Source organism: Frankliniella occidentalis, unplaced genomic scaffold (assembly GCF_000697945.3).
Source record: "Frankliniella occidentalis isolate FOCC.00 unplaced genomic scaffold, Focc_3.1 Scaffold15, whole genome shotgun sequence".
NCBI classification, from domain to species: Eukaryota; Metazoa; Arthropoda; class Insecta; order Thysanoptera; family Thripidae; genus Frankliniella; species Frankliniella occidentalis.
The window spans coordinates 2,053,526-2,068,245 of NW_026267145.1; the positions used below are offsets into that span (position 1 = coordinate 2,053,526).

The 14,720-nt window shown below is 44.0% G+C and overlaps 2 protein-coding genes across 12 annotated transcripts in view; one reads left to right on the forward strand and one right to left on the reverse strand.

Annotated features, from left to right (window-relative positions):
• Nucleotides 1-2,818, forward strand: part of LOC113208999 (myosuppressin) — a 14,643-nt gene extending 11,825 nt beyond the window's left edge. Inside the window, exons 2-3 of one of the 2 annotated variants that reach the window (XM_026426305.2) lie at nucleotides 1,570-1,805; nucleotides 2,241-2,818. In XM_026426305.2, the coding sequence (XP_026282090.1) occupies nucleotides 1,571-1,805; nucleotides 2,241-2,329 (324 nt within the window). In that variant the 5' untranslated portion in view covers nucleotide 1,570 and the 3' untranslated portion in view covers nucleotides 2,330-2,818. The remainder of the gene's footprint in view (nucleotides 1-1,569; nucleotides 1,806-2,240) is intronic. The other variant, XM_026426306.2, reaches the window with a different exon arrangement.
• An 81-nt stretch (nucleotides 2,819-2,899) lies between these two features.
• The window catches only part of LOC113208997 (phosphatidylinositol-binding clathrin assembly protein LAP), a 46,569-nt gene continuing 34,748 nt past the window's right edge, over nucleotides 2,900-14,720 (reverse strand). The window contains exons 2-18 of one of the 10 annotated variants that reach the window (XM_052263996.1): nucleotides 13,310-13,452; nucleotides 13,145-13,220; nucleotides 12,745-12,756; nucleotides 12,440-12,542; nucleotides 12,147-12,355; nucleotides 11,969-12,075; nucleotides 11,739-11,875; nucleotides 10,543-10,660; nucleotides 10,352-10,462; nucleotides 10,130-10,265; nucleotides 9,976-10,056; nucleotides 8,496-8,957; nucleotides 7,579-7,765; nucleotides 7,390-7,498; nucleotides 6,581-6,670; nucleotides 5,310-5,532; nucleotides 2,900-4,675 (exon numbers count right to left, since the gene is read on the reverse strand). In XM_052263996.1, the coding sequence (XP_052119956.1) occupies nucleotides 5,350-5,532; nucleotides 6,581-6,670; nucleotides 7,390-7,498; nucleotides 7,579-7,765; nucleotides 8,496-8,957; nucleotides 9,976-10,056; nucleotides 10,130-10,265; nucleotides 10,352-10,462; nucleotides 10,543-10,660; nucleotides 11,739-11,875; nucleotides 11,969-12,075; nucleotides 12,147-12,355; nucleotides 12,440-12,542; nucleotides 12,745-12,756; nucleotides 13,145-13,220; nucleotides 13,310-13,452 (2,264 nt within the window). In that variant the 3' untranslated portion in view covers nucleotides 2,900-4,675; nucleotides 5,310-5,349. Of the gene's footprint in view, nucleotides 4,676-5,309; nucleotides 5,533-6,580; nucleotides 6,671-7,389; nucleotides 7,499-7,578; nucleotides 7,766-8,495; nucleotides 8,958-9,975; nucleotides 10,057-10,129; nucleotides 10,266-10,351; nucleotides 10,463-10,542; nucleotides 10,709-11,738; nucleotides 11,876-11,968; nucleotides 12,076-12,146; nucleotides 12,356-12,439; nucleotides 12,543-12,744; nucleotides 12,757-13,144; nucleotides 13,221-13,309; nucleotides 13,453-14,720 lie in introns of all 10 variants that reach the window. The other 9 variants (XM_052263994.1, XM_052263997.1, XM_052263998.1 and 6 more) reach the window with 9 other exon arrangements.

The following is a 14,720-nucleotide window of genomic DNA, read 5'->3' on the forward strand; positions in this document are numbered from 1 at the left end:
GGTGTTCTTGAGGTGAGACGAGGCGGGGCGAGGCGCGGCCGACGGTGCGGCAGGCAGCTAGGGGGTACCCGTTCCATCATTCCTGCTGCTCTGGCTCAACCATAGATCATGAAGACAGTACTAAGGAATTTAATGTACTAATGTAGTCCGTTTGAGTACTACATACATGCAGTCTGGTGGGTTTTCTACAGACCGATGTTCGAGTCGTTGTCGCGCGCTGGTGTTGGAGCTGAGCCGGGCCGGGCGCTGCTTGGCGGGCGCGCGCGTAGGCCGCTCCGTGGCGCGGAGGCTGGCCGGGAGGCCTACCCCCGACTTCGCAGGCGCCCTGCCTCGACCTGCTAGCAGAGAGGCCTCAACCGGGCTGACTCGTGCGGGCTCCTCTCGCCCGGCCTGCTCAGTCAGTCAGAGCTGCGTCCAGACAAGAGGGTCACTTGGGTCGTTTGGGTCGCTGTGGGGTCTCTGAGTCTGCGCCCAATCGCCCGAGCGAATGACCAAGTGACCCTCTTGTCTGGAAGCAGCACAGATTGTTGCAGCGGTAGTCTGCTACGACGGAACCGCCGTCCGGTACCGGTAGGCTTCGACCAAAAGTCTTCCGGCGCGTCTTTGCAAAGCAAGGGAGGCCGCATGAGTTCGCCCGAGCCCGCCCGCACCAGCCCGTCCGTCCCGGCAGCCAATGAGAGAGGGCGATTCTAGCGCAGAATCGGCAGAACTCAGGCAGCCCGCCGGAGCCCGCGGCGGGCTGGGGGGTGCTCAGGAACAAAGTGATCGAATAGAACAAATGAACGAACGAGGTGCGGGCTCGAGCTCTGGGAGGCGGGCGGGCGGGCTCCGGCGAGCTCATACTCATCGACTCACGCGCTGCAAGCCGGTAGCCGGTCCGCGTCAGCCCGTTTGAGGCCTCTGCCTGCTGGTTGTTCAGTCAGCACCAGAAGAGGTCTGCGTCGGACGGTCCACCAGTTCCGGAAGCGTCCGAGAGCGGCAGGTGCCAGTGAGATGCTCGAGCTTCGCCATAGCCCCATCTCCCTCGCACATGTTGCTTTTCGTGCGATCCCGAGACTGGTGGACTGGCCGACGCGGCTCTCGGGTCGTCCGGGGCAGTACAGTTGCTGGACATAGACACCCCTGACTTCCAGTGTATGTTTGCTCGGTTCGAGCTGTCGAAGCTGACCATTTCTTCAAACAAAGCGCTCTTAATTGAAGATTGACGCTCATCCGCAGCACAAATCCTCCGACTTTCGAACTGAATACGGCCTTAACCCTTCTCTCCTTTTCCGCCCCCTCGCCGCCCGTCCGGCACGACAAGGGGCTGGCGCGCACCTTGTTCAAACACACGAGCTCCACCCGCTCGCAGCTCAGCCCCCGCCTCCCCCGCGACTCTCTGCTCCGCTTTCAGTGAAACGCTCCGCTATAGCTTCGACTCTGCAAACGGTTTAGGCCGGGCGGGGCCGGTTTAGGCCGCTCGAGTTACCGCTCGGTCTTGGCATGCCATTCCTCGCGGCCCTGCCCTGCCAGGCTCTAAGAGCCAGGCCCTTTTGATCCGATCCTGTTGTTCTGAACCTGTCCGACCAGGATGCGCTGTCTGCCGGTGCTGTCCCTCTGCGCGGTGTTCGCGGCGGTGCTGCTGGCGACCGGGGCGCCCCGCGGGGCCCAGGGGATGGCGCTGCCCCAGTGCCACCCCTCCGTGCTGCAGACGGGCTCGGACCGCATCCGCAAGGTGTGCGCCGCGCTGTCCACCATGTACGAGCTGTCCAGCGCCATGGAGTCGTACCTGGACGACAAGGGGACGCTGCAGAGTGAGTCCGAAGGTACAGTGCTTGCACTCCCACCGAGGGGTCCTTCACTCAGTGTACACCCTTAGAAAAATTCATGAAAAAAATCATGAAAAATTAAAAGAGTCAGAAAAAAATCACAAAAAATCAAGAAAAACAGAAAAATCGGTGTACGCGACAATTTATAGTTAAGGACCCCTCGACTCCCACCCCTGCAGGCTGGCACAAATCATTTTAAGGATGTTGCTGAACGTTCACGAAATAACGTTCTGGAAATGTTCTTGGAAGGTTTGGTGCTACAAGGGACGAGACCCTCGCAACTCAGTACGCACCATCCCAGTTCGTGTGGGCTGCAAGCCCGTCTTCATTTTGAAAATATATTTCAATATACCAATAGAGTTCGATGGCCCACAAATTGATGTTTTTCAAGTATATGATCAAAGGGTGATGATGTTTCTTTCCCTGCTCTAGTGTTACGGGAGAACGCCCCACTTGTCGACAGCGGAGTGAAGAGGCAAGACGTGGACCACGTCTTCCTGAGGTTCGGCCGCCGTCGCTAAGTCCTGGGCCACTACACCAAGCGGCTCGCCGAGCGGCGCGGTAGTCTTCAGCCGCCTTCTGTTGTCTCTACAAAGTATTGTTTTCGACTGGCCCCGTGGATCGTTGTAGAAAGTCAATTTTTTGTTATCCGAAACTGATGCCGATGTCTTGAGATCATTTCCAGATCTTTCATCACTGTCCCCAATTTACTTACCGCTCTCTCATGTAATCTCTTTGAGGCTGTCCGAAAAGAACTGTTGCAGCTTGGAGTGATGGTCATGGACCCACCCCATCACTCTAAGCTACTACTTTCTCTTCCGACAGGTTTGTTTTAATTTATAAATGGTATGGTAATTTGGAGACTTAGATTAAATATTAGATTTGTAAATATAAAAGCCTTAGAAGAGGTTCAGCATGGTGAGAAATAAGGCTCCTATGCTGTCAGGATGTAATCCCTTGAGAGTAACATTTTTTAACAGTGTCAATAAAGGTACATAAAGGTGTTAAAATTGTGTTTTAATTTTCTGTTTACAAACATGTTGCACATTTGAACTCTTTTAAAAGTCACTGTGGTAAAATAAGGTTCAACATTTTTTAATTCACTTTGATTTATTTTCTTGCTACAATCAAAAAAAAAAAAAAAGTAGAAAGAAAGATTTATATAAAGAGCTATGAAAACGTTAACACAGGAATACATGGCAATAAATTAACATGAGGTGAGCTCGCAAAACAATTGATTTCAGTACACCGTCCACGGCAAGCACAAATAGCCCCAATACTGTTCTTAAACATTTCAACAATGAAATGAGAGTTGAGCACAAGATGATTTTCAACCTGCATCAAAACATATGTTCAAGTGCCCGGGCCAAGTTCACGTAACATCACATTCAATTTAACATTACACTGCAGAGCATCTAAAAAGGATAAGGGCATTTCGGGCACACACCCAAATCTCGCTATCACTTCGAAGTTATTGCACTGGAATATCCATATCCATCTGGAATGTTAATAAATTTTAAAATCTAACAAAAAATACTTGAGCCTAAAAAGGAGGGTTTTGAAAAGCTCAAGTTACAAAATAGCGCAACATGGCAATTTCTTTAACTTCACATATAATCATATATTTTTCTGTGTACATATAATCTTTCCATCATATTTATACATATGTCTCAATTTCGTGCACATTTACTTGTAACTATACATATTTATATTCCTCCAGAGCAGAAGAGAATAGCATATTTACGAATTAATAGTTCCTAGACAGAATTCTGCATTTTGTCTTATCTACACATACAAGGCAATAGTTCCAAAGCATTCGATTACTTAGTTACCTGTATTTTGTCTCAGTACCTTGGGACAGTAATAAATTGCAATTTGAACACCTGATAGGCAACATCAAATATATTTAATCTCTTTTTAACCTTACATTTCATAAATCTTTGATACTCTACACAGTACGGAAATAGTTCCTGAATCTAATGTTTGATTTAAAAGTACAGATCCATATTTAGGACATGTACCAAGTATTGTCTCCAAACACACCTATCTTTTTACAAATTCCTAAGGCTATGTATGTACACACATCCGGGCACATTCACTACTTATAAAATAATTTGTATAATACAATAAATGCAAAGCAAACATAGTGTAAGAACAATCTGCTAGAGGTTCTTGCCACTGTCACTTCAGCATTTCACAAGCACGCATTTAATGTACATAAAAATCACTCAACCGGCAACATTCACCAACACATTCACACTATCACAATCTTGCATCTTTCACCCATGAGTATTTTGACAAGGAAACACGGCAATAGATGAGAAGCCAATATGGCATGCCAATAAGTTCATCACTATACAATGCAGGCAATAAGACTATTTGTGCAGTCACTAACATGATCTGAGGCCTATCAGTACAATTCATCAACTTCATATTTATTACCGAGCAATAAATTTAAAACATAACATTAAAAAAAAAAGCAACAACTTAAAAACGGTCCATTGATCAGACAGACCAAATAGAAACATGATTTACAGATATGTATCCATGTAGTTTACAAAAAACCCGTTGTCCGTGTAGTACCTTGGAAGAATTTTGGTTTATTGAAAACAAAAGGAACCAAATCAACAACAACAATAAAAATGAATAACAGCAATACCTAAATACTACATAAAAAGGACACTTAGCCTCCATAGGACAGACGATGCCTAGTTTACTTGGAGGGAGATAAGCACTCAGGCCATGAGAAGCAATGCTTAATCCATCCACAGCCAAATCAACCAATTTTCCAATTTGTCTTACAAGAAACAATTTCTGATAAAATTAACAATATATACAACATGGTGCCATTAGTTCCACTTGAAATCCTGAAACAAGAAAAACAAAACAATTTTTTTAAATAAGGAATCAGAAAATAAGAAGCAAAATTAAATACAATTATTACTTAATAAAAAGAAATTAGCTCTACATAAATAACTTTTTAAACCTTACAAAAAAAAAGAGAAATATTAGCCACTGTATTAGTCATGGGCAGGATAAAGCATAGACATGAATTAAGGAAGAAAACTTCCTGTTTTAATAAGGTAACTTGTAAAAGTACGATACAGATTCTCAAATTCAGAAGAAAGCATTGGCATTAACAGGAGAAAGAAGTTTGATATGTATGGAGAGTAAGGAAGAGTTATGGTTAGAGGCTCCATGATATCTGCCTCACTATGTGCTCTGCAAACTTGCCATGACCCCTCCTCAACAATGTTATCTACAGTATAACTTGTATTAACTACCACTTCATTAAAAATCCCACTCAAAATAAAGATATTTACTTTTACTTATCAACACAGCAGAAAAATAATTATCCAACCCTGAATTTCATTCTAATTTTCCTCCTGACTTAAGACGTGGCACCATCACAAAAAAAGAGTGTTGATTGGAATTAACATCCTCCTAAAAGCGATTACACCCGAACACCGCACAGAGTGCAAGAGAAGGCCGGAGATGTACCTAGAGAGTGCATAAGGCTGCGTGCCGTGAGGGAAGCTCCTCACAGGGCTCCGAACGGATCCAGCGTCTGAGGTTGTGCCGGCTGAGCTGCCGCCGCCGGCTGTGCAGGGACTGCCATGCTACCGCCACCAGCACCCCCACCCATCACGGGCTGCACGGGCCGCATGGGGGCCATGCCCGGGGCCATGCCCTGCACCGGCACCATGCCGGGGGCCATGCCCTGCTGCAGGAGGGAGAAGGAAAGAGAGCAGAACGGCACGGGTAAGAAAGTAGCTCAGGAGAAAGGACAGAGACAAAGGGACAGGAGGCTGCGACGGATCTACACGGAGTAGATCATCAAGGGCTCAGATAAAATTGAACTTGGGTCTGTTGTGTCGTATAAATTCAAAATTAGACAGGGCCAAATTATAACTTGTGGCTATTTAGACTTAATTTGAAGACATTTAGCAAAAAGAGATCTGAACACATTCCATTTTTTTTTCTTTTTCAAATCTTAGGTTGTGGTCACGAATTAATGTGAAAAGATGTGGACACCTCTTCTTTGTGCCCTCTGGTAAAGCTGCACAAGACATGGAATACAGGATATCAAAATGTAACGGAGCCCATTAACACGTTTAATGTGAATTGCCTCGCAGCACTAAACTGAGTGTGTGGCCCAAATTCCATCTTCATTCCAAGGCTTGTGAAGTGTCTCCTTATAACTACACCGGTGTAGTCACAAATTTATTGCAACCAGCACCAAAATTAGACAGAAACATAAGAAAACACCGGTTTAGTGCAAGGTTTTGCACTGAAGAGTTCGAGAAGCAGCATATAGCAAGTTAAGTACAATAGATATATACACACAATATAAAATAGATATAAATACAAAAATTAGGTTTGTTCTGCAATTTATGGGCTTCATGAATAGGAGAGCAAAGTCCAAACAGCATTGAGCATTGTTGAAAAGCATGTTATATACAGTGAAAACTAATTTGAGTCAAATTAGTGTGCTCAAGGAAAACTAAAACCAAGAATTCATACAGAGAGCAATTGTTTCTACATACAGAAGTTGCAAAACCTCCTATTTTAGAGTACTATAGATATATTCAGGCAGTACCCTAAATAAGTACGGAACTGTCAATATCTAACTTGCTCCAAATCAAACAAAGCATTCAGATAGTCTGGATTAATTTGGCTCGGCAATTAAGAAATATATAAGATTAGGTTTACTCCTCTGACAAGTTGCCCAATCCTCTAACTTGAGTTTTGCAGAAGCGGGCAGTACTTACCATTGATTGCATGGCAGGGAACTGAGTAGGCATAGTCATATCCATATTCATTCCCATATGAAAATTCATTGATGAAGCCATTCCTTGCCCCTGAAACAGCAACCAGCTCATCATGCAGGATGCCGCTTGAAAGAGGAGCAGCACTACCGTAACTACAATTGCTTTAATGACAAAGTACAAAATATCTTAGATAATGGGACCTAAGTGATTTAACTGTTGGAAAAACAAAAATGCCAACTTAAGCACGGAGAATCTGAATAATTGATTTCAATCATACAAACTACCATGGCTGCAAAGAGCTGTCAATGTTCAAATGCTGCTAATTTCACTATAACTGTGCAATGTACTACACTTTTGACATATTGCATGCACATGAACCACTACAGAAAGAGTGAATTTTCCAACCCAAGATGATGCTTCAAAATTTGAGTTGTAACAAATATTTCCCAAATATAATACAGAACACCATGCTCTTTCATTAACGTATGGAAAATTGAGAAAAGATTTATAAAACACCTTGAAAGCAGATAAGATATCTGCTCTCGCATCTGCATTAAATAACTAGAAAATAGAGAAGTGATAGAGTGGTCACACCAGTGAAGGGAAGATTTTATAAAGCTGCCGTGTTTTGCATCAACTATTATACCCCAAAACCGAAATTAAGAAAAAAGTGCAATTCCACACTCATTCAATCATTGTGATGTGAAAATTGTTTGTCATTAATTGGCATTTGCTCACTTGTATGGCCATATAGAAACAAGGCACAAACTACAACCTCACTTAAAAGATTTAAATTTCTAACTGCTTACCATTGGCCTATAGTTGGCACCAGTTGTTGCAGCCATAGGTTGAGGAGTCCATCCACCAGCTACACCGCCAGCCTTAGCAGTATTTTTCGGTGAATTCCACTGGACACCCCTGAAATGGTTGAAATGCTTGCAAATGAGTGTGAATGAGAAAAGTTGAATGAAATACTTGCATGAGTTGGCAAAACTCACTTGACGTTCTGTTGTGCACCCTTGTTCATGGACAGGTTTTCCGCAAGCGATGCCAGACTGGAATCCAGGTCTCCGGTTAAAACCTTGCCAGGCCCCGTCTGCGCCGCGGTCCCGCCTGCTGCTGAAAGGGCCAGAGATGAACCCCCAGCCGGCTGTAGCACTTCTCCTAGAGCGTCAAACACGGAGCCTGCCCGACACCAAGCCAGCAAAAGCAGCCAAATAAGCATACAGACCATGCAAAACAATGCGGAATACACTTAGTACCCTCAGCAAACATTTAAAATTAAATAATTCAAGCTGTACACAGCAATAGAGCACATTACAAGTGACCGACTATTCAAAGACTAAAAATTAACAAATCCCCCTTTATAAAGATAACAGTATGAAGTACTCAACAGTTTAGCATAAGCATTAAACAAAAATCTAAAAACTAGAGATAAAGTGATGCTTGTACAGCTAAGCTCCTTTACAATCGCCTACAGAATCACTAGTCCATGTGGAATATGAAGAATTGAGTGCAGTCTATTGCTAACGTTTGTTGTGAGTTAGAAGACCATTGCAAACGAAGTCAGTAATGAAATTGAGAAAATTAAGGGAAATAAAACCAGAGTGAGCACACATCCCAAACACACACAGCCTATTCTGGTAGTAAAACGTGCAACCCCAGAGCCATTTCCCTTCAATTCTCGCTTTTAAATGGATATGTTGAACAGGAAGTTGATCATAATTAGGGACCAGCAGGGACAGTGAGGTGCAACATAACTAAAACTTACAGCTTTTGGCTAGAAAATTGCACATTACAGGTTACATGTAATATTGTCATATATGTCAGTGCCAGAGAGCTATACTTTGCTAGCAATTCGATCTAATCATAGAAGCAAGCCACATTTCGTTTCATTCTTTTCATAAAATATCACCTGCCGCCGCCATGGCGGGCTGCTTAGCCGGTGATCCGAGCCCCGCCAGTCCCGCCCCCGGCGGGGGGAACTGCGGCCCAGCCAACACCCCGGGGCCCACGGCCGCCACGGGGGCCGCTGGCGCCTGGGCTGCCATGGGCCCTGTCTGCTTGGCAGGGGAGCCGAGCGCAGCGCGGATGCTGTCATTCAGGTCGTCAAAGGCCGACTTGCTGGCGCGTCGCGCGGGGGAGTTGGTCTGGGACACACTTGGACTATCGGCGACCCCCGGCAGCGGCGGCCGCGCCGGCGAGCCGTGAGGCTGGGCCGCACCGAACAGGTCACCGCCGAACATGTCGGCTGCTACAGGGGCGGAGGCCGGGGCCCGGGCCGGGGAGGGGGCGCCCCCCATGCCCTCGTAGGGGTTGGGAATCCCAGCAGCCGCACTAGTTACACTACCTCCTCCCATCATAGTTGTAGTAGCAGCTTGCGCAGAAAGACACACATTTTTGTTACAACGCTTTGTGCAACTTTAAGCAGCCAGTGTTACGTTGGCCACCGACCATCCCAAAATAAGGCAAAGGCACATCTGTTCCAAGCTTCAACCACACACAGCCACTCGTCAGATGAACTCTCATAGAAAATGTTCACTTTGTCTGCATCTTGCACCAATTTTCAAAAATACTGGGCAAGGCTTTTAGAGAGATGATACACTTAATGCCGATTGCACAATAATTATAAACTAAAGAGGTAACAGATGCAATGTGCCCCTATCCACTAATTTAAAATTCAACTCCCTAATTATCAACACATCCATTCCTTCCCCAAATAGAGAGGGGAAAAAATTACTAGGCCAAAGCATTAAAATTTTAGTTCTGAACAATTTTCATGCACATGAAAATAAAAGAAAGCTCTTCCCCATTTTTTCCCCCATCAGAAAAAGCAAAATAAAGAAGTTGAAGTGGTTCAAAAATTAAAATGTGCATTACAATACACTGAAAAATATGTATCTACAAAGAAATGACAGGTGAAGGATGCAAAAATTAAAAATTATTCAAAAGAGAACTACTATTTTGAAACAAAATTAATATTACAGGTAATACTGTAGCAGTTGGATACACATTGCTCGTTTAAGAAAACTTAAAAATACAACTAATCTAGAGTAGTCTTGTATCAGACAGAAATTATTCATTCTTCAAATTGAAGGACATGTTAAAATCATTTTGGCTTGGCTCAAAGATACCCAAAGCAAATGGTGGGGTAGCGGGTAAGGAAGGAAGTGAGTGCTGACAATAGGATTGACAAATGAGGATAATCGCACATGACAGGGAAAGGATATTGTGAGATTACTGTAGAGACTAGCTTTTCCCTCGCAGAAAAAGAATTAGAAAACTTGAATCAACTTAACGTTAGGAGGTATTAAGTGCTCATTAAGTTATGCAATAAATTTAAGTGAAACAAAATTCAGGTTCTTTAGAAGTAAGAAATCAGTACTTTGACTTACCATTACTTGCAGGCTCTGAGTCACCAAAGATAGCAAAAGCATTGTTTGATGTAGGGGCAGGGGCAACACCACCAGCAAATCCTGACGGACACATTTTAGTTTGGTGAAACAACAGTTTCAATCAGCCTAATACCTAGAAAGAATGAATACATACCATTGGTCATCCAGGAGTTGACACCAGGTACTGCAGTTGGGGCGGCAGCTGGCGCGGGGGCAGTTCCAAACATATCCGCGAATGGGTTCCCACTCAGCTGAAGGAGATCATCTGATGCTTTGGAGGACTGCTGTTGCTTTAAAGGGGAGTAAGACAAGTTTTGGATATCAAAATGTTTGCATCAGATAAACACATTTTTTTTTTTTTTTTGTAAATGCTTACTTGCATGCCGCCAATATCAACTGGAGCAAAGAGGTCCACTGAGCTTGAGATTGTAGGTGAAGATAGGAAAGGGTTTGTACTGGCCGCAGCAGTAGGGGAAGAAACTTTAGCCTGAAGAGAGACCATTAAGTTAAAACTGATAAATCAGCTCTAAGGGTCATGAATAAACAAGTATAAATGTTTCAACTAACTTTGTATTGGTTCATTGCTGCCTCCTCCTCTGCTAAAACTTGCCGTCGCAGAGCCTCATCGATTTGTCCTCCGTGCTCATCCAATCTCGCACTGCTCGCTGCTGTTCCAAATGCACTGCTAGTGGAAGACAGGGCGGACACCCCGGACTTAACATTCGTTCTGTTGCTGCAGAGTTGTCGTGCCGTGCCAGAGTGGAGGAGAGTGATAGAGGTAGGAAGAGAAGACAGAAGGAGAGGTGTGGGAACGAGGATGGGATCAACAGAGTCAATTGAAAGATTTTAAAAATGTGTTAATGAAGCAAAGGTTGGAGAGGAGTTATCAAGTTAAAAGAAGTGAGGGATTTAAGAAAAAACAAACAAACAAAAACAAAATGAATAACCTAGTTAAAACGGAATACAAAATAAAAATCACAATTAACTGAAGATCTATAAGAGTTCGTCAACTTCATAGTTAAGTTGAGAAGAACTGAGAAAGCATGAGATTAGTACAATGTTAAAATTTTGTACTTAATACGGAACATTAAAAAAATGTTGGCTGTCATGCAAGAAGATGCTTAGATGAATTTTAGGCTTCTCATGCAAGAAAGAAAAAAAAGAGACAATGACGTGGCAGTAAATCTTGCAGTCAGCAAGATGACTGGAACACTCAGAATGTGTTTTGGTGTTTTGGTAAGATATTTAGACAATATCATGCATGATTTAAAAAAAACAGAAAAGAATAGGAAAAAGGAAAGGAAAGAAACCTCTTCGGAGGTAGAGGGAACTGGAGCACAAGCAGCGACCACACCACAGCAATTTGCAACCAAAAAACTCTACATATAGAATGAAACCATGAGTAAAATGACTGACTCATTGAGTAGACAAGGTAGTCATTTAAATTTTAAGACACCAATTTTTATTTTCCTCATGTTGGACTGCTGGAAGCATATAGTCTGCTAGCAAAAGCATCAATGAGGAGGAGGTCCATAAATGCCCACAACCAGAGAGTGGAGACTTATAATATTCATGGTGTGCATGATTTAAAGTGAGACTGGTCAAACTAAATATGGAATATAATTGCTCTTACACCAGGTATAAATCAGGCAATATTGTCCCATTGGTATCATGCAAGCAGAAGGTTCCCATTCTAACCAAATACATGAAACATACAAACAAATGTAACCTGTCAAGTGAACATCATGATTAAACCAATTTACCTTGCAGATTGTGTAGGAGTGTTTGCCGCACTACCCTTCTTGCCTTCCAATGCATTAAGATGTTGTTCCAATGCATCTAGTAAGCTGCTGGGAGCTTTGGTTAAATCTGGTATGTCTCCTTTATCAATGCCCACGTTCTAAAAATGTAAAGGAAGGAGGGGGTTAGTAAGAAAATAAGCAAGTGCAATGGAGAAAATTTATAAACTAAAAACAAAATTTTAAAAACTTACCTCAGCTACTTTAAGGAACTCACCAACCCGGTCCATCCTTATAAGGAATTTTTTGTACAGGTCTAAAGCATCTCTGCATTGTTTCTTATTCATATCAAAGTATTTTTCTATGGGAGAAAACAGAAATTTGAATGTTTCTTACAGTATAAATGAGGCAAAATGTAGAGGAAACACTTACCAAGAAGATTTATAATTCCGTCATTGTAGCAAGCAAAAAGTCGTATGAGGTCACGGAAGAGAAGCATGAAGCACATATTAATAACACCATTGGTGAGGTCATTTGGCGAACAGTCAAATTCTAACAATGCATCCAACTGAGATTGAAGTACAGGCAATGTCTTTAGTAATTTCTCTGCGTTCATTGTGCGAAGTGTGCCATCTTCTTTCCTACAAAATTAAAAAAAAGGAAAATATTGGAAACAAGTTTAAAACAAATACTTTAAACAAAAAACACCACAAAGACCAACTTACCCTCGCTTGACTTTGCAAAAATCAAAGGCTACAGTTCGATATGACAACGCCTTTTCATTAAGGTATTTGGCATATCTCCTGATGAATGGAGACATATCATAACCTGATTCAAAGGAAACAAAACAGGTGATAAAAAGAAAATTAAAACACAATTTCTAAAATAAATTAAAATTATATGGTTATTCAGCATTTGAGATCCATTAGCTTTGCTGAATTGTTAGTGACCAAAGCAAATATTAGTGCTAAGAAAAGATCCCAATGTAATGTTATGAATGAAAAAGACCAAGAATTTCACCAGAACTTACCGACACGCGCTCCTGGCAGCAGAGAAGGGCCATAAAGAAACAATTAGCACAGTGTAGCTACAGAGAAAAGAACTAAAGATTCTGTTAAAAGTGAATTATAGTATAAAGCTAGGAAAGAAACCTAAGAGGAAGAAAAGAATGATAGAGACTTCCCACATCATCCTCATACATTTTCAACAGTATCCCTCCACCTCATTGCAGAGGGTGAAATCACTCGCGCACTAAAAGCGCTGTTACATCGTAATAAAAATTCGTAAGATTTATGATAAGGCAAGAACATTGTTTGCAAACGTGTAATAACCGGTACACTTTCCTCCGGAGTGATTTCCCCCTCGCTCACTCCTACACCAGATGAATGTTAGACAAGGGAGGAGATTAAAGCCAGAATACAAAGACTTACCTTGGACCCCACTTTTGTCTAAAAAGTTACTGAGTTGGAATGTGCTGTTGCTTGATGCTAAGTACTGGGTAAATCGCTGAAAGAGAAAACAAAGTGTTAAAACAGGCAAACGACAAAGAGCATTTTTAGGAGGGAAATCAGAACTTGAAGCACATAAAAACTTACCTCATTTCCATAACACATCATGTGATGTACAGTAATAAGGGCTTTATAAACCACCACCCAGTTGGCATTCTGTGAACGCTCGATGAGCAAGTTGGCCAGCGAGGGAATCGACACATTTGGCTCATTGGTGCAATGGATGAGATCTGAAAGAATGCAAAATACAGTGAAATTAAAAACAGTGAAATAACATTGATCATTCATGTTGTAAACAGTGCTGCCTGTTGACACACAGCAGGGCCGCCAGTAGGGGGTTGGAGGGGAGCCAAGGGGGAAGAAGGTATGCGCACGACAGTACAGAGTACAGAGGCGATGTACCGCGGCACAAATATAGATATTGCTTGTTTTGAAATACTGCTGCAGCAAGAGCAGCAACATTATCAGCCCGCATAGCCCACACGATTTGGTCGTTTTTATCTAGCATTAAAATGGAACTGTCCCACCCAACTTCCACTTGGTAGTTGCGCATAGGCTGCTGCAGAGGTGTAGCGGGGCAACAAACAACAGGTGATGCGGGCAGGATCACCCCATACTCTCCTTCTCATGTACCACAGACCGCCGTAAGCGGTGACCCCCTGGCACCCTGGCACCTCCCTGGCCGTGCTAGCGCCGCCGTCATCACGAGTACATGAGAGGGGAGGAGGGAGGGAACAACATCTCAATTCTCTCAGACGGCCGTGCGATTCAGGAGATCGTTCAAGAGGGGCTCTCCCTCTCCCCTCCCATACCCGCCCTGTGAGTGCAACAAGGACGGAGCTATACAGGAGGTATAGGAGAGCCCCTCTTGAACGATCTCCTAAATCGCACGGCAGGGCGAAACACCAGTGTCCCTAACGCACACGATGCTGCGTGGCGTAGCGACGCGTGGGGGTCAAGGACGGCGGGCGCCCCGCCCCGCCACCGCAGACCTGGCGGCGGAGAGCCATCGACCCGAGCCGAGCTGTGCGGCAGTGGCGGCGGGCGGGAACTTCCCCGCTCTTCCACCGAAAGGAACGCCACAAATAATAAATATCCGAGACGTCCAAAAGTATCTCTGGTCTGAAGCAGCGGAATCAGGCGGCGCCCGTCGAGGTCCGGGTAGACCACTAGGGATCGTCCAGAAAGTACGTCCGTTTCTCTCAGATTCATTCGGCAAAATACGGGAGGTCCGCGCCTGCGAGGCACCAGGTAGGCCACCCCGCAGTACACGCCTGCACTGTAGGCTGGATGTTGCCTACTGATCAGGCGCTATGGAACCTTGCATAGCCTGACCTTGGCATGTTCGTAACGGCGATTGACGGACGTAGTTTCTGGATGATCCCCTAGCCGCGCGGGGCTGCCCACCCTCACGGGCGCCCGTCGAGAGGCTGCGAAGTGTTGCTCGAGCTAAGCAAACGGAGGTTTCGTAGTCTACAAAGCACGCTAGGCAGCCTGC